The following is a 24,340-nucleotide window of genomic DNA, read 5'->3' on the forward strand; positions in this document are numbered from 1 at the left end:
GGGGGGGGGGAGAGCTAAAGAGGGGGGAGGAGAGCCAAAGAGGGGGGGGAGCCAAAGAGGGGGGAGAGAACAAAAGAGGGGAGAGAGAGAGCAAAGGAGAGGGGGGAGAGAAAGCAAAAGAGAGGGGGGAGAGAAAGCAAAAGAGAGGGGGGAAGAGAGAGCAAAAGAGAGGGGGGAGACAGCAAGGGGTGGGACTGCTGTACTGCAAAAAATGGCCCGTGTACACAGGCTTTAGTACTAGTGTATAAATAATAGTCATATATGTATAAATAATAGTCACATATGTATAAATAATAGTCATATATGTATAAATAATAGTCATATATGTATAAATAATAGTCACATATGTATAAATAATAGTCATATATGTATAATCATAATAACATATGTATAAATATTAGTCAGATATGTATATATAATAGTCAAATATGTATAAATAATAGTCACATATGTATAAATAATAATCAGACATGTATAAATAATAGTTAAATATGTATAAATAGTAATCAGATATGTATAATCATAATCACATATGTATAAATATTAGTCAGATATGTATAAATAATAGTCACATATGTATAAATAATAGTCAGATATGTATAAATAATAATCAGATATGTATAAATAATAGTAACATATGTATAAATAATAATCAGATATGTATAAATAATAGTCACATATGTATAATCATAACCACATATGTATAAATAATAGTCAGATATGTATAAATAAGTCAGATATGTATAATCATAATCACATATGTATAAATATTAGTCAGATATGTATAAATAATAGTCAGATATGTATAAATAATAGTCAGATATGTAATAAATAATAGTCATATATGTATTAATAATAGTCACATGTATAAATAATAGTCACATATGTAAAAATTATGATCACATGTATACATAATAGTCACATATGAATAAATAATAGTCACATATGTTTAAATAATAGTCACATGTATAAATAATAGTCACATATGTAAACATTATAGTCACATATGTTTAAATAATAGTCACATGTATAAATAATAGTCACATATGTAAAAATTATAGTCACATATGTATAAATAATAGTCACATGTATAAATAATAGTCACATGTATAAATAATAGTCACATATGTATTAATAATAGTCACATATGTATAAATAATAGTCACATATGTATTAATAATAGTCACATATGTAAAAATAATAGTCACATGTATAAATAATAGTCACATATGTATTAATAATAGTCACATGTATAAATAATAGTCACATATGTATTAATAATAGATATATTTTAATAATAGTTTTCAGAAAGCAACTCATAACAAGAGTAGGAGGGGAACTAACAACCTACTAATCATGTAGACCTAGATTTGGAGTTTGGCGTTAGCCGTGAAAATCAGCGTTAGAGGCTCCTAACGCTGGTTTTAGGCTACCGCCGGTATTTGGAGTCACTCAAAATAGGGTCTAACGCTCACTTTTCAGCCGCGACTTTTCCATACAGCAGATCCCCTTACGTCAATTGCGTATCCTATCTTTTCAATGGGATTTTTATAACTCCGGTATTTAGAGTAGTTTCTGAAGTGAGCGTTAGACATCTAACGACAAAACTCCAGCCGTAGGAAAAAAGTGAGTAGTTAAGAGCTTTCTGGGCTAACGCCGGTTTCTAAAGCTCTTAACTACTGTACTCTAAAGTACACTAACACCCATAAACTACCTATGTACCCCTAAACCGAGGTCCCCCCACATCGCCGACACTCGAATAAATATTTTTAACCCCTAATCTGCCGACCGCCACCTACGTTATCCTTATATACCCCTAATCTGCTCCCCCTAACACCGCCGACCCCTGTATTATATTTATTAACCCCTAATCTGCCCCCCTCAACGTCGCCTCCATCTGCCTACACTTATTAACCCCTAATCTGCCGACCGCAAAGCGCCGCCACCTACGTTATCCTTATGTACCCCTAATCTGCTGCCCCTAACACAGCCGACCCCTATATTATATTTATTAACCCCTAATCTGCCCCCCACAACGTCGCCTCCACCTGCCTACACTTATTAACCCCTAATCTGCCGAGCGGACCTGAGCGCTACTATAATAAAGTTATTAACCCCTAATCCGCATCACTAACCCTATAATAAATAGTATTAACCCCTAATCTGCTCTCCCTAACATCGCCGACACCTAACTTCAATTATTAACCCCTAATCTGCCGACTGGAGCTCACCGCTACTCTAATAAATGTATTAACCCCTAAAGCTAAGTCTAACCCTAACACTAACACCCCCCTAAGTTAAATATAATTTACATCTAACGAAATTAATTAACTCTTATTAAATAAATTATTCCTATTTAAAGATAAATACTTACCTGTAAAATAAATCCTAATATAGCTACAATATAAATTATAATTATATTATAGCTATTTTAGGATTTAGATTTATTTAACAGGTAACTTTGTATTTATTTTAACCAGGTACAATAGCTATTAAATAGTTAAGAACTATTTAATAGCTAAAATAGTTAAAATAATGACAAAATTACCTGTAAAATAAATCCTAACCTAAGTTACAATTAAACCTAACACTACACTATCAATAAATTAATTAAATAAACTACCTACAATTACCTACAATTAACCTAACACTACACTATCAATAAATTAATTAAATACAATTCCTACAAATAAATACAATTAAATAAACTAGCTAAAGTACAAAAAATAAAAAAGAACTAAGTTACAAAAAATAAAAAAATATTTACAAACATAAGAAAAATATTACAACAATTTTAAACTAATTACACCTACTCTAAGCCCCCTAATAAAACAACAAAGCCCCCCAAAATAAAAAATGCCCTACCCTATTCTAAATTACTAAAGTTAAAAGCTCTTTTACCTTACCAGCCCTGAACAGGGCCCTTTGCGGGGCATGCCCCAAGAAGTTCAGCTCTTTTGCCTGTAAAAAAAAACATACAATACCCCCCCCCAACATTACAACCCACCACCCACATACCCCTAATCTAATCCAAACCCCCCTTAAATAAACCTAACACTAAGCCCCTGAAGATCATCCTACCTTGTCTTCACCTTACCGGGTATCACCGATCCGTCCTGGCTCCGATATCTTCATCCAACCCAAGCGGGGGCTAGACATCCACTGAAGAAGTCCAGAAGAGGGTCCAAGAAGAGGCAATCCGGACCGGCAACCATCTTGATCCAAGCGGCATCTTCTATCTTCATCCGATGACGACCGGCTCCATCCTGAAGACCTCCACCGCGGACCCATCTTCTTCCGGCGACGTCCAACTGAAGAATGACGGTTCCTTTAAGGGACGTCATCCAAGATGGCGTCCCTCAAATTCCGATTGGCTGATAGGATTCTATCAGCCAATCGGAATTAAGGTAGGAATATTCTGATTGGCTGATGGAATCAGCCAATCAGAATCAAGTTCAATCCGATTGGCTGATCCAATCAGCCAATCAGATTGAGCTCGCATTCTATTGGCTGATCGAACAGCCAATAGAATGCGAGCTCAATCTGATTGGCTGATTGGATCAGCCAATCGGATTGAACTTGATTCTGATTGGCTGATTCCATCAGCCAATCAGAATATTCCTACCTTAATTCCGATTGGCTGATAGAATCCTATCAGCCAATCGGAATTCGAGGGACGCCATCTTGGATGACGTCCCTTAAAGGAACCGTCATTCTTCAGTTGGACGTCGCCGGAAGAAGATGGGTCCGTGGTGGAGGTCTTCAGGATGGAGCCGGTCGTCATCGGATGAAGATAGAAGATGCCGCTTGGATCAAGATGGTTGCCGGTCCGGATCGCCTCTTCTTCCAGGATAGGATGAAGACTTTGGACCCTCTTCTGGACTTCTTCAGTGGATGTCTAGCCCCCACTTGGGTTGGATGAAAATATCGGAGCCAGGACGGATCGGTGATACCCGGTGAGGTGAAGACAAGGTAGGAAGATCTTCAGGGGCTTAGTGTTAGGTTTATTTAAGGGGGGTTTGGGTTAGATTAGGGGTATGTGGGTGGTGGGTTGTAATGTTGGGAGGGGGTATTGTATGTTTTTTTTTACAGGCAAAAGAGCTGAACTTCTTGGGGCATGCCCCGCAAAGGGCCCTGTTCAGGGCTGGTAAGGTAAAAGAGCTTTTAACTTTAGTAATTTAGAATAGGGTAGGGCATTTTTTATTTTGGGGGGCTTTGTTGTTTTATTAGGGGGCTTAGAGTAGGTGTAATTAGTTTAAAATTGTTGTAATATTTTTCTTATGTTTGTAAATATTTTTTTATTTTTTGTAACTTAGTTCTTTTTTTATTTTTTGTACTTTAGATAGTTTATTTAATTGTATTTATTTGTAGGAATTGTATTTAATTAATTTATTGATAGTGTAGTGTTAGGTTTAATTGTAACTTAGGTTAGTATTTATTTTACAGGTAATTTTGTAATTATTTTAACTATTTTAGCTATTAAATAGTTCTTAACTATTTAATAGCTATTGTACCTGGTTAAAATAAATACAAAGTTACCTGTAAAATAAATATAAATCCTAAAATAGCTATCATATAATTATAATTTATATTGTAGCTATATTAGGATTTATTTTACAGGTAAGTATTTATCTTTAAATAGGAATAATTTATTTAATAAGAGTTAATTAATTTCGTTAGATGTAAATTATATTTAACTTAGGGGGGTGTTAGTGTTAGGGTTAGACTTAGCTTTAGGGGTTAATACATTTATTAGAATAGCGGTGAGCTCCGGTCGGCAGATTAGGGGTTAATTATTGTAGGTAGCTGGCTGCGACGTTGGGGGGGGCAGATTAGGGCTTAATAAATATAATATAGGGGTCGGCGGTGTTAGGGGCAGCAGATTAGGGGTACATAGGGATAATGTAAGTAGCAGCGGTTTACGGAGCGGCAGATTAGGGGTTAAAAATAAAATTCAGGTGTCAGCGATAGCGGGGGCGGCAGATTAGGGGTTAATAAGTGTAAGGTTAGGGGTGTTTAGACTCGGGGTAGATGTTAGAGTGTTAGGTGCAGACGTAGGAAGTGTTTCCCCATAGCAAACAATGGGGCTGCGTTAAGAGCTGAACGCGGCTTTTTTGCAGGTGTTAGGTTTTTTTTTCAGCTCAAACAGCCCCATTGTTTCCTATGGGGGAATCGTGCACGAGCACGTTTTTGAGGCTGGCCGCGTCCGTAAGCAACTCTGGTATTGAGAGTTGAAGCTGCGTTAAAAATGCTCTACGCTCCTTTTTTGGAGCCTAACGCAGCCTTTATGTGGACTCTCAATACCAGAGTTATTTTTATGGTGCGGCCAGAAAAAAGCCGGCGTTAGTTTTTCGGGTCGTTACCGACAAAACTCCAAATCTAGCCGGTAGTTTCTTCACAAAGAAGTCTTCTGAGTAAGGCAGTGCAACTCCACTGAAATGTGTCAGACAAACAGGGAAAAAGTAGCTGTATTTTTATGAATAATGCTGTAGAGCCTATTTGTTCCAGTCTATGGGGACGATTTATCATCGGTCTGTCTGACATGATCCACTCAGTGGATCATGTCCAACAGACATCGATGAATGCCAACAGCATACGATGTCGGCATTTATCATTGCACAAGCAGTTCTAGTGAACTGCTTGTGCAATGCCGCCCCCTGCAGATTCGAGGCCAATTGGCCCCTAGCAGGGGGTGTCAATCAGCCCGATCGTATAGGATTGCAGACCGCAGCCTCGGAGGCAGTGGACCAGTTATGGAGCAGCGGTCTTAAGACCACTGCTTCATAACTGCTGTTTCCGGCGAGCGAAACAGGGGCATCAAGCTCCATTCGGGGGCATGATAACTCGCCCCCTATATGAGTATTTTGCCTGACATTTTAAAACGTTTTTAATCAGATGATACATGGAGTTTTTTTACTTTTAGAAAAAATATGCTGCCAATATTCATGTGAATGGCAGCTAGTTCTTTACTTGAATAAACAAAACAGAGAAAAGCGGGGGGGGGGGGGGGAATCTTTCACTGGACACTACTATAAAGAAGAATATGCACAAATACTGATCTAAAAATCCAGTATAAAACATTTTCAAAACTTATTTAGAAGCTCCCAGTTTAGCACTGCTGATGAGGTTAGGCTGGAACACCCATTGAAAGGGGCTAGAAAAGCAGACACTCCCCCTGCACCCTTCCCTGCATATGAAAAGACCCATTACACAGCTAAGAGTCTGTAGACATCCATGTACATCTAAAACTTTGGGGCTTGGTTAGGAATATGCAAATCAGCACAATTATTTAAAAATAAGCAAAACTATACATTGTTACAAAAACACTTCAAATATATATATATATAGTACAGAGAAAGCAGCATAAAACTGTGACGATTGTAAGATTGAATAAATTGGTTTATTTGCATGCTGATACACTAAAATGACACGTGACCCTACAGTTATAATGTATTTAACATGCAAAAAAACACACTAAAACCACTGCAATCACAATTCACCAAAATCCATGTCAAAATCTACACATACCAAAGTATTGCTGGAAGTAGATGAAATCTTGCTGACGTTGGAAGTATTTCTCACAACCTGAGCAACAAAATCTTTTGAACTCATTTAAAGCAAACAAACGATCATCAATCTAAAAATATTTCCAAACTTAAAGGGACATGAAACCCAAAATATTCATTTCATGATACAGAGCATACTATTTTAAACAACCTTCCATTGTGCTTCTTTTATCAAATTTGCTTTGTTCTCTTGGTATCCTTTGTTGAAAAATATACGTAGGTAAGCTCAAGATCAGCAATGCAACACTGGGAGCTAGCTGCTGATTGGTCGCTGCACAAATATGCCTGCTGTTACTGGCTCATTTTCATGTATTTAGCTAGCTCCCAGTAATGTATTTCTGCTTCTTTAATAAAGGATGTTGAAGCAAATTTAATAATAGAAGCAAACTGGAAAGTTGTTAAAATGTTATGATCTATATGAATCATGAAAGAAAAAATGTGGGGTTTTGTCCCATTAAGGAACATGAAACATTTGTTTAATTATGCACAGTAAAACAACTTTACAGTACACTTTCATTATTTATCCCCCCTTTCCTACAATTTAAATGTAAACATTGTGAGAGTTTTCCATATCTGAGAAGTATACACATCAGCCTAACCCTTCTACATATCTGTAACTGACTTCAGCAAAGGTCATCAGAGAAGGAACGTTGCAAGCTTTGCAAACACAATGGGGCCTATTTACTATGGTGCGAGCAGACATGCTCTCGGCATTTATCATTGCACCAACAGTTCTTGTGAACTGCTGGTGCAATGCCGCCCCCTGCAGATTCGTCCCCAATCGTCTGCTAGCAGGGGGTGTCAATAAACCCAATCGTATTCAATCTAAATGATTTCTGTCTGCCTCCTCAGAGCATGCGGACAGGTTATGGAGCAGCGGTCTTTAGAAAATTTCTGTTTCCGGCGAGCCACAAAGGGCTTCAAGCTCCATACGGAGCTTAATAAATATGCCCCAATGACTGTAGCAGACCGTGTACAGATTGGCTCTTCCATATAAGGCAAGTGGTGGGTGGGGTTTGACTATTGAAAAACAGCTGCAGCAAACAATGTAGTAATGCATTCAAAACAATTGCACACTCAGCTAGCATGTTTAATTATTGTAAGACTGCAGAAACTTTTGTAATTACAAAGGCCTAGATTTAGAGTTCGGCGGTAGCCGTGAAAACCAGCGTTAGAGGCTCCTAACGCTGGTTTTAGACTACCGCCGGTATTTGGAGTCACTCAAAATAGGGTCTAACGCTCACTTTTCAGCCGCGACTTTTCCATACCGCAGATCCCCTTACGTCAATTGCGTATCCTATCTTTTCAATGGGATCTTCCTAACGCCGGTATTTAGAGTTGTTTCTGAAGTGAGCGTTAGAGCTCTAACGACAAAACTCCAGCCGCCGGAAAAAAGCAGGAGTTAAGAGCTTTCTGGGCTAACGCCGGTTCATAAAGCTCTTAACTACTGTACCCTAAAGTACACTAACACCCATAAACTACCTATGTACCCCTAAACTGAGGTCCCCCCACATCGCCGCAACTCGAACAAATTTTTTTAACCCCTAATCTGCCGACCGCCACCTACGTTATACTTATGTACCCCTAATCTGCTGCCCCTAACCCCGCCGACCCCTGTATTATATTTATTAACCCCTAACCTGCCCCCCACAACGTCGCTGCCAGCTACCTACAATAATTAACCCCTAATCTGCCGACCGCAAAGCGCCGCCACCTACGTTATCCTTATGTACCCCTAATCTGCTGCCCCTAACACCGCTGACCCCTATATTATATTTATTAACCCCTAATCTGCCCCCCTCAACGTCGCCGACACCTGCCTACACTTATTAACCCCTAATCTGCCGAGCGGACCTGAGCGCTACTATAATAAAGTTATTAACCCCTAATCCGCCTCACTAACCCTATCATAAATAGTATTAACCCCTAATCTGCCCTCCCTAACATCGCCGACCCCTAACTTCAATTATTAACCCCTAATCTGACGACCGGAGCTCATCGCTACTATAATAAATGGATTAACCCCTAAAGCTAAGTCTAACCCTAACACTAACACCCCCCTAACTTAAATATAATTTAAATCTAACGAAATTAATTAACTCTTATTAAATAAATTATTCCTATTTAAAGCTAAATACTTACCTGTAAAATACATCCTAATATAGCTACAATATAAATTATAATTATATTGTAGCTATTTTAGGATTAATATTTATTTTACAGGCAACTTGGTAATTATTTTAACCAGGTACAATAGCTATTAAATAGTTAAGAACTATTTAATAGTTACCTAGTTAAAATAATAACAAAATTACCTGTAAAATAAATCCTAACCTAAGTTATAATTAAACCTAACACTACCCTATCAATAAATTAATTAAATAAAATACCTACAATTACCTACAATTAACCTAACACTACACTATCAATAAATAAATTAAATTCAATTGCTACAAATAACTACAATTACATAAACTAACTAAAGTACAAAAAATAAAAAAGAACTAAGTTACAAAAAATAAAAAAATATTTACAAACATAAGAAAAATATTACAACAATTTTAAACTAATTACACCTACTCTAAGCCCCCTAATAAAATAACAAAGACCCCCAAAATAAAAAAATGCCCTACCCTATTCTAAATTAATAGAGTTAAAAGCTCTTTTACCTTACCAGCCCTGAACAGGGCCCTTTGCGGGGCATGCCCCAAGAAAATCAGCTCTTTTGCCTGTAAAAAAAAACATACAATACCCCCCCCCCAACATTACAACCCACCACCCACATACCCCTAATCTAACCCAAACCCCCCTTAAATAAACCTAACACTAAGCCCCTGAAGATCTTCCTACCTTGTCTTCACCATCCAGGTATCACCGATCCGTCCTGGCATCCGGTGCTGAAGAGGTCCAGAAGAGGCTCCAAAGTCTTCCTCCTATCCGGCAAGAAGAGGACATCCGGACCGGCAAACATCTTATCCAAGCGGCATCTTCGATCTTCTTCCATCCGGTGCGGAGCGGGTCCATCTTGAATCAGCCGACGCGGATCCATCCTCTTCTTCCGGCGTCTCCCGACTAATGACGGTTCCTTTAAGGGACGTCATCCAAGATGGCGTCCCTCGAATTCCGATTGGCTGATAGGATTCTATCAGCCAATCGGAATTAAGGTAGGAATATTCTGATTGGCTGATGGAATCAGCCAATCAGAATCAAGTTCAATCCTATTGGCTGATCCAATCAGCCAATCAGATTGAGCTCGCATTCTATTGGCTGATCGGAACAGCCAATAGAATGCGAGCTCAATCTGATTGGCTGATTGGATCAGCCAATAGGATTGAACTTGATTCTGATTGGCTGATTCCATCAGCCAATCAGAATATTCCTACCTTAATTCCGATTGGCTGATAGAATCCTATCAGCCAATCGGAATTCGAGGGACGCCATCTTGGATGACGTCCCTTAAAGGAACCGTCATTCGTCGGGAGACGCCGGAAGAAGAGGATGGATCCGCGTCGGCTGATTCAAGATGGACCCGCTCCGCACCGGATGGAAGAAGATCGAAGATGCCGCTTGGATAAGATGTTTGCCGGTCCGGATGTCCTCTTCTTGCCGGATAGGAGGAAGGCTTTGGAGCCTCTTCTGGACCTCTTCAGCACCGGATGCCAGGACGGATCGGTGATACCTGGATGGTGAAGACAAGGTAGGAAGATCTTCAGGGGCTTAGTGTTAGGTTTATTTAAGGGGGGTTTGGGTTAGATTAGGGGTATGTGGGTGGTGGGTTGTAATTTTGGGGGGGGTATTGTATGTTTTTTTTACAGGCAAAACAGCTGATTTTCTTGGGGCATGCCCTGCAAAGGGCCCTGTTCAGGGCTGGTAAGGTAAAAGAGCTTTTAACTCTATTAATTTAGAATAGGGTAGGGCATTTTTTTATTTTGGGGGTCTTTGTTATTTTATTAGGGGGCTTAGAGTAGATGTAATTAGTTTAAAATTGTTGTAATATTTTTCTTATATTTGTAAATATTTTTTTATTTTTTGTAACTTAGTTCTTTTTTATTTTTTGTACTTTAGTTAGTTTATGTAATTGTAGTTATTTGTAGCAATTGTATTTAATTTATTTATTGATAGTGTAGTGTTAGGTTAATTGTAGGTAATTGTAGGTATTTTATTTAATTAATTTATTGATAGGGTAGTGTTAGGTTTAATTATAACTTAGGTTAGGATTTATTTTACAGGTAATTTTGTAATTATTTTAACTAGGTAACTATTAAATAGTTCTTAACTATTTAATAGCTATTGTACCTGGTTAAAATAATTACCAAGTTGCCTGTAAAATAAATATTAATCCTAAAATAGCTACAATATAATTATAATTTATATTGTAGCTATATTAGGATGTAGTTTACAGGTAAGTATTTAGCTTTAAATAGGAATAATTTATTTAATAAGAGTTAATTAATTTCGTTAGATTTAAATTATATTTAATTTAGGGGGGTGTTAGTGTTAGGGTTAGACTTAGCTTTAGGGGTTAATCCATTTATTATAGTAGCGATGAGCTCCAGTCGTCAGATTAGGGGTTAATAATTGAAGTTAGGTGTCGGCGATGTTAGGGAGGGCAGATTAGGGGTTAATACTATTTATGATAGGGTTAGTGAGGCGGATTAGGGGTTAATAACTTTATTATAGTAGCGCTCAGGTCCGCTCGGCAGATTAGGGGTTAAGAAGTGTAGGCAGGTGTCGGCGACGTTGTGGGGGGCAGGTTAGGGGTAATAAATATAATATAGGGGTCGGCGGTGTTAGGGGCAGCAGATTAGGGGTACATAGGGATAATGTAAGTTGCGGCGGTTTACGGAGCGGAAGATTAGGGGTTAATAATATAATGCAGGGGTCAGCGATAGCGGGGGGCGGCAGATTAGGGGTTAATAAGTGTAAGGGTAGGGGTGTTTAGACTCGGGGTACATGTTAGAGTGTTAGGTGCAGACGTAGGAAGTGTTTCCCCATAGGAAACAATGGGGCTGCGTTAGGAGCTGAACGCGGCTTTTTTTCAGGTGTTAGGTTTTTTTTCAGCTCAAACAGCCCCATTGTTTCCTATGGGAGAATCGTGCACGAGCACGTTTTTGAGGCTGGCCGCGTCCGTAAGCAACTCTGGTATCGAGAGTTGCATTTGCGGTAAAAAATGCTCTACGCTCCTTTTTTGGAGCCTAACGCAGCATTTTTTTGAACTCTCGATACCAGAGTTAATTTTATGGTGCGGCCAGAAAAAAGCCTGCGGAGCGTTAACAGCCCATCTACCGCCAAACTCCATATCTAGGCCAAAGTGTTTTATGTCCCTTTAACACAAGCAATTGTGGTTTTTTATTTCATATAGCTAATAAGATATACAAAAATAAATCACTGACAATTTGTACATAATGGTCAACATTTTGTGTGTTTTTTTTTAACTATTTGTTTTAGCAAAATAAAATAAACAAGTTTCCAATTATTTTATATTATTCTGTGATTGACAGTTTCCTCTTTTGAAACGCAGCATCACACCGGATCTTAAATATATTTTCCTTTTTATGAAACACAAATAAACTCCAGAATCAGAGCTCCTTGCTCTCAACACGTACTCACATCCTGTATGCGCTTACATTTTTCTTTTTTTTTCCATGATGATCACTCTTCTGAAGGTTGGAAGCCAAGTGAAAAACAAGCAGATAACCACATACACACATTTTATTTTGTTTACTAGGAGCTGCCATTATAAACTCTTGTATGAGCTGTCTAGATGGAGTATTGAGAAAGGATCTAGCCTTATTGGATTTGTGCTTTAAAAGTTATAAACTGTTAATGGCAAATATTTATACTGATACTATGGGGTACATCTATCAAAGCTTCAACTGTGAATACGCTGTAATTCCACGTCAAATTAGATGCTAAATTGATACACTGTAGTTAACACAGCATCAACATTGTAAAATGTAGAACAGTCCGACTAAACATTCACTCCCACGAGATCACTTTGACGCAAATCAATGCTTGCGTTATTTCAGAGTATCACTGGTAATCCGCCCTCATATACGACTCTATGCACCCAAATTAGAAATGTATCAACCATTCAACACGTACGCTTGAGTCTATTCCGACGCAGTGTACGTAACTTTAGTTCCGCCACCTTTCAGCATGCAAATGCTATAGAAATCAATGAGATGTTACGGTATTAGAAAAGGGTTTGTGTGATAACACAGAAAGGTTGAATTGTATGCTGTTTTTTGTCACAAACAGTCATTAGTATTAATTAGCATTAGTAATCCTTAAAAAAAACATGAGATAAGCATATCACAATTTTTAGAAATACGAATAAACTTTAATCTACGTGAAAATATCATATATCAGATGATTTAATAAATAAGGATATCCTCAACAACGATGCCTCTTATTTATCAACTGTCTGTTGCTATTCACGCTGGACTTGACGCGCGTGAGTTTGACAGATGTGTTGATAAATAAGACCATCGAATGTAGATTTGCGTCGTATTGACTGCAGAGAATGCATCTAGATTGGGGCTTTGATAAATGGGCCCCTATGAATGAAATTGGACTGCATAGTAAAACAAGGTGAAATAGCATGAAAGACAAGGGGTGCCATTTATCAAGCTCCGTATGGAACTTGAAGGGCTGTGTTTCTGGCGAGCCTTCAGACTCGCCAGAAACACCAGTTATGAAGCAGCGGTCTAAAGACCGCTGCTCCATAACCTGTCCGCCTGCTCTGAGGAGGTGGACAGAGATCGCTTGAAATCAACCCAATCAAATACGATCGGGTGGATTGACACCCCCTGCTAGCGGCTGATTGGCCGCAAATCTGCAGGGGGCGGCGTTGCACCAGCAGTTCACAAGAGCTGCTGGTGCAATGCAGAATGCGGAGAGCGTTTTGCTCTCCGTATTTAGCGATGTCTGTCGGACATGATTCACTGATCGGATCATGTCGGACAGGCATTTAATAAATAGGCCCCAAGAAGTTAGGTATTCTGATTATCATTTACTTGTATAGTGCTGGAAAATTCTGAAGCACTAAAGTAATTATTTCTTATGGAACTTGCACATTATCGTATAAAATGTAGGGACGCTCAAAAATTCACAATTTGGCATTGGTAAGTGATACAAATGGCTGTTTTCTTCGGAATTCTGTTAAATTTGGTGTCAGATTTATTAGAGTAGAATTGGCACACACAAATGTCGATATTTGCACAGATATTTGTTTGGTGCGTAAATTAGCCAAATGCTGTAGACAGGAGACATTTACTCATTTTCTTGGTACCTGCTTATTTATTTTATTAAAAAGCACAAAACCTAACAATTCTATGTGTCTTTAAAATCAAACAACCATACAGAGAAAGAACCCACGGTTCACTTAGCTGGGAGATATTTGCTGCATGTGTTTCAAATCATGGATGTGTCCATGAAACAGTGAAAAGATTTTCGCTGAACATACGCTGATGGCCTACAGCCAGACCATGAGAAAGCTGCGCAACAGCTGCTCTTTATAAAGCAGGTGGCTTCTGGGGGAGAAAAAATAAGGCTTAATGCAGAACAGTAAAAATGAAAAAATGACACAGAATTCTTTAAATTCTATTCAAACTTTTATTTGGTTTTAATATGCCTGAAGCAGTGTTCTCTCTAAGGCCAGTTTTGTGAGCGGCTCAGCAGTGAAAGATTTAATAAGGGAACCACATCTTGCAGTCTGTATTGTGTAGGTTTGCTAATTGCTCTAATTAACTGTTTCACTGCTGAGTTGCTCACAAAACTGGCCTTAGAGGAAACACTGGCCTTAAATTCAAAAGTGTATTAAACTCAAAATTAATTCTCCCTTTAAAACATAAGTAATGTAATAAACATGATTTCTTTCTTTTGCCTGCTTTTCCTGTAATGTACCTGTAAATAAACAAACTAAATAAGGATAATACATCATCAAAACCCAACAGGAGGTGCCTCAAAACAAAATGTGACACAGAAAAAATTGCTTATTTTTCCCACCACCACCCTTGAGACACTGCATTGCATACAGTATGTAAAGTGTCACCCGGTTACCACTTGGGAGTCGTCTGGGGTTGCCATGTTCCTTGTTCAGAGGAGAATTGCCTGGTATTTCAGGGATGGACTGGCCTTGTTAGCTGGGATCAGACTGATATACTTCAGGAAAGTTCTTCTCTGTGAAAAGCACAACTGGGCTAAAAGAAGCTGCTCCCAGGTGGCAAATCACCATAGAACAAGTTACTGAGCTGTTGCTCGTTCCTGAGAGAGCACTTCTCTTAAAGGGACACTGTACCCAAAAAATTTATTTCGTGATTCAGATTGAGCATGAAGTTTTAAGCAACTTTCTAATTTACTCCTATTATCAAATTTTCCTCATTCTCTTGGTATCTTTATTTGAAATTCAAGAATGTAAGTTTAGATGCCGGCCCATTTTTGGTGAACAACCTGGGTTGTCCTTGCTGATTGGTGGATAAATTCATCCACCAATAAAAAAGTGCTGTCCAGAGTACTGAAACAAAAAAAAAGCTTAGATGCCTTCTTTTTCAAATAATGATAGCAAGAGAACGAAGAAAATTGATAATAAGAGTAAATTAGAAAGTTGCTTAAAATGCATGCTTTATCTGAATTACAAAAGAAAAAATTTGGGTTCAGTGTCCCTTTAATGTTTGCACTGTACTCAAAAATGTTTTGTCAATCTATATATCTATATGATATTGATTTATTTTTTACATGAAAAAGTGAAATAAAAGCTTTTTTTTTAATTTAAAAGGATAGAAAGATCAAAACTGATATGTCTATAAGTGCACTCACATTTAAATAGAAACACTTTGCAAAAAAAACTTCAATTTGTAAAAATACTTCCAGTAAAATATATAAGTTTCAATGGCAAACACGCATATGCTATATGTGTCTAGAGCACTGGTTTTCAAACCTGTCCTCAAGCCTCTCCAACAGGCCAGGTTTTTCTGGATTACCTTGGCTGAGAGCAGGTAAAATAACCATGTTTACTAATTAGCTGATTATTTACATGTGCTCCAGTTTAGATATCCTCAAAATCTGGCCTGTTAGGGAGGTCTGAGGTCAGGTTTGAAAACCAGTGGACTAGAGTATCAGGATATAACACAATGCCTGTTCAGAGAGTTGGTGGTGGTGTATTGCATCAGACTTAATTTGTGACATACAAGCCACTGCTGACTCGCTGAGAAAGTGTGCGGTTTTAATGCTAGTGCATGGAGCTCTCACAGCATATGTGCATATGCCCCTGAAAAACATATAATGCAAAAAGTCTTCTATCTAAAATATAAACAAATCCATGTATGTTTTAATTTTTTTCTATCCATTTAAATATAAACTACTGCAGCTGTGTCAAATCCCGCTAATCCTCACAAGTGGTTTCTGCCTTCCTGTTACTACTCACAGGTTGATAGGTGTTTCCTGATAATGCAGAGTAAGTGCTCTGTGAGCAGCTACTATAGGTGTGAAGCTGTGATCATTTGTTTTGGCTGAATTTTTCAGAACAAATATCCGGGAAAATGATTGTAGATCCAATCAGCCAATAGAATGTGAGCTCAATCCTATTGGCTGATTGGATCAGCCAATAGGATTGAACTTCAATCCTATTGGCTGATTGCATCAGCCAATAGGTTTTTTCCTACCTTAATTCCGATTGGCTGATAGAATTCTATCAGCCAATCGGAATTCAAGGGATGCCATCTTGGATGACATCACTTAAAGGGCCCGTCATTGTTCAAGAAGACTCCGGATGAAGAGGATGCTCCGCGTCGGATGTCTTGAAGATGGAACTGCTCCGCACCGGATGGATGAAGATAGAAGATACCGTCTGGATGAAGACTTCTGCCCATCTGGAGAACCTCTTCTGGCCAGCTTCGATGAAGACTTCTGTCCGTCTGGAGGACCACTTTGCCCCGCTTCGTGGATGACTTCGGCCTGGCTGGGTGAAGACGTCTCAAGGTAGGGTGATCTTCAAGGGGTTAGTGTTAGGTTTTTTTAAGGGGGGATTGGGTGTGTGGGGGGGTATTGTACTTTTTCTTTCAGGTAATAGAGCTGATTACTTTGGGACAATGCCCCGCAAAAGGCCCTTTTAAGGGCTATTCATAATTTAGTATAGGGTAGGGCTTTTTATTATTTTGGGGGGCTTTTTTATTTTATTAGGGGGATTAGATTAGGTGTAATTAGTTTAAAAAAATTGTAATTATTTTATTATTTTCTGTAATTTAGTGGGGGTTTTTGTACTTTAGATAATTGTTTTTAATTGTATTTAATTGTATTTAGTTTAGGGAATTTATTTAATTATAGTGTAGTGTTACGTGTAATTGTAACTTATGTTAGGTTTTATTTTACAGGTAAATTTGTATTTATTTTAGCTAGGTAGCTATTAAATAGTTAAAATAAATACAAAGTTGCCTTTAAAATAAAAATAAACCCTAAGCTAGCTACAATGTAACTATTAGTTATATTGCAGCTATCTTAGGGTTTATTTTATAGGTAAGTATTTAGTTTTAAATAGGAATAATTTATTAAGATTTATTTAAATTATATTTAAGTTAGGGGGTGTTAGGGTTAGTGTTAGACTTAGGTTTAAGGGTTAATATTTGAAATAGTGCACTTGAGTAGCACTCCCGTCCCTGATTTGAGTAAAGGACAATAATGAACTCACATTCAGGACCAAAAAAGTTTCTATTCAAAAAGGATTTACTTAAAACATAACTTTTATTGAACAATAACTATAAAATCAATATATGTATGTGTGTGCTTTAAAAACACATAGGAACTGGATTGTAAATATTGGCTAATCGTCAATTGGCAACCTAGTTATACTGTTCTAGGGGGCACCTCTAGTGGGTCCCACTTAATTTGTATATATATATAGGTACTTGTTTATATTTTGTATCATACGCTGGGGGTGGATTGGGGTGCTTCACAATGAGTTCACACCTAGGCGCTGTATACAGTACTTGCTGGGTTTGTGGTTAGGCTAGTCAAATGTGTAATTCAGGTTTGGCGTATGGAATGTCTGGTATAATAGTTGTCAAATTGACTTTTTCCAGACCCTCTACTCCGGTCTGGTTTAGTATATTAGACTTCAGACTCTCTGGTAATGTAATAAATTATACGTTGGTTATTAGGCTTCTGTGAGTGTCCTAATATCTCATAAAATACTTTTAGACTTTATGTCTTATGGGTAGAGATATATGAGCCAGGAATTAAATTAGAGTATCTTTTACAACTTATTAAGGCATGTAATACTGATGGTGCCTAGAGGTCTTTGTCACTTTTATTTCAAGTGCAGTCAGTTAATAATAATACCAATAGGTTTGATAGCAGATTTTGTTAAAATAATTATAATACTAGCTTCCAAATGGTACACAGGGTCTATGTTATGCTTTATTTGCAGCTGTAAAACGTATACATTTTAGGATGAAGGATTGGATTTACTTAATTGAACTGGAATTTGCTTGGTGCAATATAATTTTTCTTTCTTTTTTCTTTGTATATTATGTATCAATTTCTGGTTTTAATATCTATTAACATATATGATCTAAATTGACCTGTTGTTTGATCCACATCTTAGGGTGTTTGGTGTAAAAATTTTTTGATTTTGAGTCTTATATTTGACTGTTGTAAAACTGTAATGAATTTATTTTGTATTGTTTTATTTTTTTCCCCTTGTTTTTGTATAGGCGATTTAGTGATTGCCTTATTTTGGCAAGTGTGCTTACAGGTTAAGTCTGTGTGACATCACCTGACATTCACCTCATAAATGTGGCTTGATTCAGATTACCCACATACAATACCCTTTGTTTGTTTAGCTGTTATTGAATTAAAGATACAATACTGTTACAGCTAAATCTTACAGTAATTATTTTTGCGTGTTATAACTTGTCTAGGTGGCTGTTTAGCTTATATGTTAATTTTTTGAAAAAATAGGAAAAGAAGAAACTGTATCTTGAGAGAGGCCTTATTTTGGCCTTGTTGATAATAAATTTTTACTCTAAATTCCAGTTCAAATTTGTGTATCCTTTACATCTGTTCTATCACTGATATGTAGCACAACTGTCAGAATACCACAGGAGTCAGTGTACGATTACTTGGATATAGTATGCTAAGTTGTTTGTAGTTAGCATTGACTTGATATCATATAGTATTTGTACTGTTTAGAGTGCTGTATGCTAAAATAGAGTGATACAAGTCTTGTAGTGATTCTCAAACAGTATCTGTAGTCAATGTGACTATATATATATACATTGAACTTTGCCGGATTACCAACTTATAGAGTTAAGTAAATTGTGAAACCTCATACACACAGTATCTATTAGAGTTAGGTGTCGGCTTGTTTGGTAAATCTGAAGAAGTATCTTATTTAGCCCTCTGTTGTTTGTAGTTTGCGCTTCTACAGTTTACCTAACCACTTTTGCTTATTTGCTATCCCCAAATTGTCGCCCCCCCTTCCCCGTCGTGTCACCGAATTGCGGAGTGAAATTCTGACCGTTCCGGTCAATACGCTAAGTTTGCTTTTTAGCTAAAGTGATTATATATATATATGTATTTTTCGATCTTTGCCGGATTGCCAACTTATAAAATTAAGTAAATTGTGACACCAGTTCCTATGCAGTTAAAAGAACTAACTGATTGGGGTGTTTGTTAGACTATACCCCCCCTGACATGTTTCGCCGTTTCTATTTCGGCTTTCTTTTTGAGAAAGCCGAAATAGAAACGGCGAAACATGTCAGGGGGGGTATAGTCTAACAAACACCCCAATCAGTTAGTTCTTTTAACTGCATAGGAACTGGTGTCACAATTTACTTAATTTTATAAGTTGGCAATCCGGCAAAGATCGAAAAATTCATATATATATATAATCACTTTAGCTAAAAAGCAAACTTAGCGTATTGACCGGAACGGTCAGAATTTCACTCCGCAATTCGGTGACACGACGGGGAAGGGGGGCGACAATTTGGGGATAGCAAATAAGCAAAAGTGGTTAGGTAAACTGTAGAAGCGCAAACTACAAACAACAGAGGGCTAAATAAGATACTTCTTCAGATTTACCAAACAAGCCGACACCTAACTCTAATAGATACTGTGTGTATGAGGTTTCACAATTTACTTAACTCTATAAGTTGGTAATCCGGCAAAGTTCAATGTATATATATATAGTCACATTGACTACAGATACTGTTTGAGAATCACTACAAGACTTGTATCACTCTATTTTAGCATACAGCACTCTAAACAGTACAAATACTATATGATATCAAGTCAATGCTAACTACAAACAACTTAGCATACTATATCCAAGTAATCGTACACTGACTCCTGTGGTATTCTGACAGTTGTGCTACATATCAGTGATAGAACAGATGTAAAGGATACACAAATTTGAACTGGAATTTAGAGTAAAAATTTATTATCAACAAGGCCAAAATAAGGCCTCTCTCAAGATACAGTTTCTTCTTTTCCTATTTTTTCAAAAAATTAACATATAAGCTAAACAGCCACCTAGACAAGTTATAACACGCAAAAATAATTACTGTAAGATTTAGCTGTAACAGTATTGTATCTTTAATTCAATAACAGCTAAACAAACAAAGGGTATTGTATGTGGGTAATCTGAATCAAGCCACATTTATGAGGTGAATGTCAGGTGATGTCACACAGACTTAACCTGTAAGCACACTTGCCAAAATAAGGCAATCACTAAATCGCCTATACAAAAACAAGGGGAAAAAAATAAAACAATACAAAATAAATTCATTACAGTTTTACAACAGTCAAATATAAGACTCAAAATCAAAAAAATTTTACACCAAACACCCTAAGATGTGGATCAAACAACAGGTCAATTTAGATCATATATGTTAATAGATATTAAAACCAGAAATTGATACATAATATACAAAGAAAAAAGAAAGAAAAATTATATTGCACCAAGCAAATTCCAGTTCAATTAAGTAAATCCAATCCTTCATCCTAAAATGTATACGTTTTACAGTTGCAAATAAAGCATAACATAGACCCTGTGTACCATCTGGAAGCTAGTATTATAATTATTTTAACAAAATCTGCTATCAAACCCATTGGTATTATTATTAACTGACTGCACTTGAAATAAAAGTGACAAAGACCTCTAGGCACCATCAGTATTACATGCCTTAATAAGTTGTAAAAGATACTCTAATTTAATTCCTGGCTCATATATCTCTACCCATAAGACATAAAGTCTAAAAGTATTTTATGAGATATTAGGACACTCACAGAAGCCTAATAACCAACGTATAATTTATTACATTACCAGAGAGTCTGAAGTCTAATATACTAAACCAGACCGGAGTAGAGGGTCTGGAAAAAGTCAATTTGACAACTATTATACCAGACATTCCATACGCCAAACCTGAATTACACATTTGACTAGCCTAACCACAAACCCAGCAAGTACTGTATACAGCGCCTAGGTGTGAACTCATTGTGAAGCACCCCAATCCACCCCCAGCGTATGATACAAAATATAAACAAGTACCTATATATATATACAAATTAAGTGGGACCCACTAGAGGTGCCCCCTAGAACAGTATAACTAGGTTGCCAATTGACGATTAGCCAATATTTACAATCCAGTTCCTATGTGTTTTTAAAGCACACACATACATATATTGATTTTATAGTTATTGTTCAATAAAAGTTATGTTTTAAGTAAATCCTTTTTGAATAGAAACTTTTTTGGTCCTGAATGTGAGTTCATTATTGTCCTTTACTCAAATCAGGGACGGGAGTGCTACTCAAGTGCACTATTTCCAGTCTTGATCCCTTCCTTTGGGCTCTAGACTCAATCCTAAAAGTTGTTCTTGTGCACAAGCACCCCAGCTCATCACAAAGCCACACTACTAAAATTGATATACATTCAGATTAGAACGCGTGTACAGAGATATGCATATGCACAGATAAATATATACGTACACAAACACATATTAATCTAATCTAATTCGAGCAACCCTGTATTAACATTAGTGTAGTGCTAGTGCCATTCTTTCTTTTTCTTAAGGGTTAATATATTTAATATAGTGGCGGCAGTGTAGGGGGGGCAGATTAGGGGTTAATAAATATAATGTAGGTGGCGGCGGTGTAGGGGGGCAGATTAGGGGTTAATAAATATAATGAAGGTGGCGGTGGACTCTGGGAGCGGCGGTTTTGGGGTTAAACACTTTATTAGAGTTGCGGTGGGCTCCGGGAGCGGCGGTTTAGGGGTTAAACACTTTATTAGAGTTGTGGTGGGCTCCGGGAGTGGCAGTTTAGGGGGTAAACAGTATAGTATAGTGTGGGTGTTTAGTGACAGGGTACCAATAAAGCTGTAAAAAAGCCGAAGAGCAGCAAGATTGATGACTGTTAGTTAACAACAGTCTGCTGCTCATCTCCCCGTACTTGGTGCGCAACTTTTTGACTGCTTTTCGGATAATTTTGGAGATCGTATTCAGGTCCGCGGCAGCAATGTTAGGTGAACTTAGGCGAACGTATTGGTGCCGTCGAATGCAAGAAAGTCGACGGCTTGATAAGTAGGGGCCACTCTCTTTAGCCATATAATGCATATGAAGTGTAATACTGTGGATATATTATCTTTAGCCCTATGATGCATATGAAATGTAATACTGTGGATATATTATCTTTAGCCCTATAATGCATATGAAGTGTAATACTGTGGATATATTATCTTTAGTCCTTAATGCATATGAAGTGCAATACTGTGAATATATTATCTTTAGCCCTATAATGCATATGAAGTGTAATACTGTGGATATATTATCTTTAGCCCTATAATGCATATGAAGTGTAATACTGTGGATATATTGGCCTCTAGTTATCAAGCCATCAACCGCAAATATACGCTGGAATTCTGCAGCGTATTTGTGGCGAGGCTGATTTGCCTTAGTTATCAAGCCCTACTGCCCGGCAAAAGTAGAATATAGTGACATAAGCTTCGATCCGCCGGACTCAGTCCGACACAGATCGATGCTTTCGTCACTCCAGATGTTCCGAACGCAAGTTTGGCACAATCTGACTACTTTTTGGTAGTTATCAAACTACTAGCAGGTACGCTCGCCACTATTCCGGGCCAGCGTACCTGGATTTCGATCCGCCGCCCTGGAGGCAGCGGATCCCATAGGAATCAATGGGTCTGACCATAGCGAAAGCTCATGTTCGCTGCTGCCCGATATCCCATTGATTCCTATGGGAAACGTCTGCACCTAACACCCTAACATGCACCCCGAGTCTAAACACCCCTAATCTGCCCCCCCTACACCGCCGCAGCTAAATAAATTTATTACCCCCTAAACCGCCGCTCCCGGACCCCGCCGCAACCTACATTATACATATTAACCCCTAATCTGCCGCCCCTACACTGCCGCAACTAAATAAAGTTATTCCCCCCTAAACCGCCACTCCCGGACCCCGCCGCAACTATAATAAATATGTTAACCCCTAAATCGCCGCTCCTGGACCGCGCCGCCACCTACATTATACCTATTAACCCCTATCCTGCCCCCCCTATACCGCCGCCACCTATAATAAATTTATTAACCCCTATCCTGCCACCACTATAATAAAATTATTAACCACTAAACCTAAGTCTAACACTATCCCTAACACCCCCCTAACTTAAATATTAATTAAATAGATCTAAATAATATTACTCTTATTAACTAAATTAATCCTATTTAAAACTAAATACCTATAAAATAAACACTAATATAGCTAAAATATAACTAATAATTACATTGCATTAATTGTAACTATTTTAGGATTTATTTTTATTTTACAGGCAAGTTTGTATATATTTTAACTAGGTTCAATAGTTATTAAATAGTTATTAACTATATAACAGCTACCTAGCTAAAAGAAATACAAAATTACCTGTAAAATAAATCCTAACCTAAGTTACAATTAAACCTAACACTACACTATCATTAAATTATTTAAATAAATTAGCTACCAATACCTACAATTAAATACAATTAAATAAACTAAATTACAAAAAAATAAAAAAACACTAAATTACAGAAAATAAAAAAATATTACAAGAATTTTAAACTAATTACACCTAATCTAAGCCCCCTAATAAAATATAAAAAAATAATAATAAAAGTCCCTACCCTATTTTACATTACCAAGTAACCAGCTCTTTTACCAGCCCTTAAAAGGGCTTTTTGTGGGGCATTGCCCCAAAGTAATCAGCTCTTTTGCCTGTAAAAAAAATACAACCCCCCCAACATTAAAACCCACCACCCACATACCCCTACTCTAACCCACCCAATCCCCCCTTAAAAAAACCTAACACTTACCCCCCTGAAGATCTCCCTACCTTGAGTCATCTTCACCCAGCTGGGCCGAAGTCTTCATCCGATGGGGCAGAAGAGGACATCCAGACCGGCAGAAGTCTTCATCCTATCCGAGCAGAAGAGGACATCCGGACCGGTAGACATCTTCATCCAAGCGGCATCTTCTATCTTCATCCATCCGACGAGGAGTGGCTCCATCTTCAAGACCTCCGGTGCGGAACATCCTTCCTGTACGACGACTACCCGACAAATGGCTGGTCCTTTAAATGACATCATCCAAGATGGCGTCCCTTGAATTCCGATTGGCTGATAGGATTCTATCAGCCAATCGGAATTAAGGTAGGAAAAATCTGATTGGCTGATGCAATCATCCAATCAGATTGAAGTTCAATCCGATTGGCTGATACAATGAG

General features: G+C 37.7%; 1 protein-coding gene across 3 annotated transcripts in view; it reads right to left on the bottom strand.

Annotated features, from left to right (window-relative positions):
- Positions 1-24,340, bottom strand: part of USH1C (USH1 protein network component harmonin) — a 393,388-nt gene that overhangs the window by 88,659 nt on the left and 280,389 nt on the right. Inside the window, exon 18 of one of the 3 annotated variants that reach the window (XM_053720653.1) lies at positions 6,529-6,585. The exons of the other annotated variants lie outside the window; for them this stretch is intronic. Within the exon in view, the coding sequence (XP_053576628.1) occupies positions 6,529-6,585 (57 nt within the window). The remainder of the gene's footprint in view (positions 1-6,528; positions 6,586-24,340) is intronic. 3 annotated transcript variants of the gene reach the window in all.

The sequence above is a fragment of the Bombina bombina genome, chromosome 7 (assembly GCF_027579735.1).
Source record: "Bombina bombina isolate aBomBom1 chromosome 7, aBomBom1.pri, whole genome shotgun sequence".
Taxonomy (NCBI): Eukaryota; Metazoa; Chordata; class Amphibia; order Anura; family Bombinatoridae; genus Bombina; species Bombina bombina.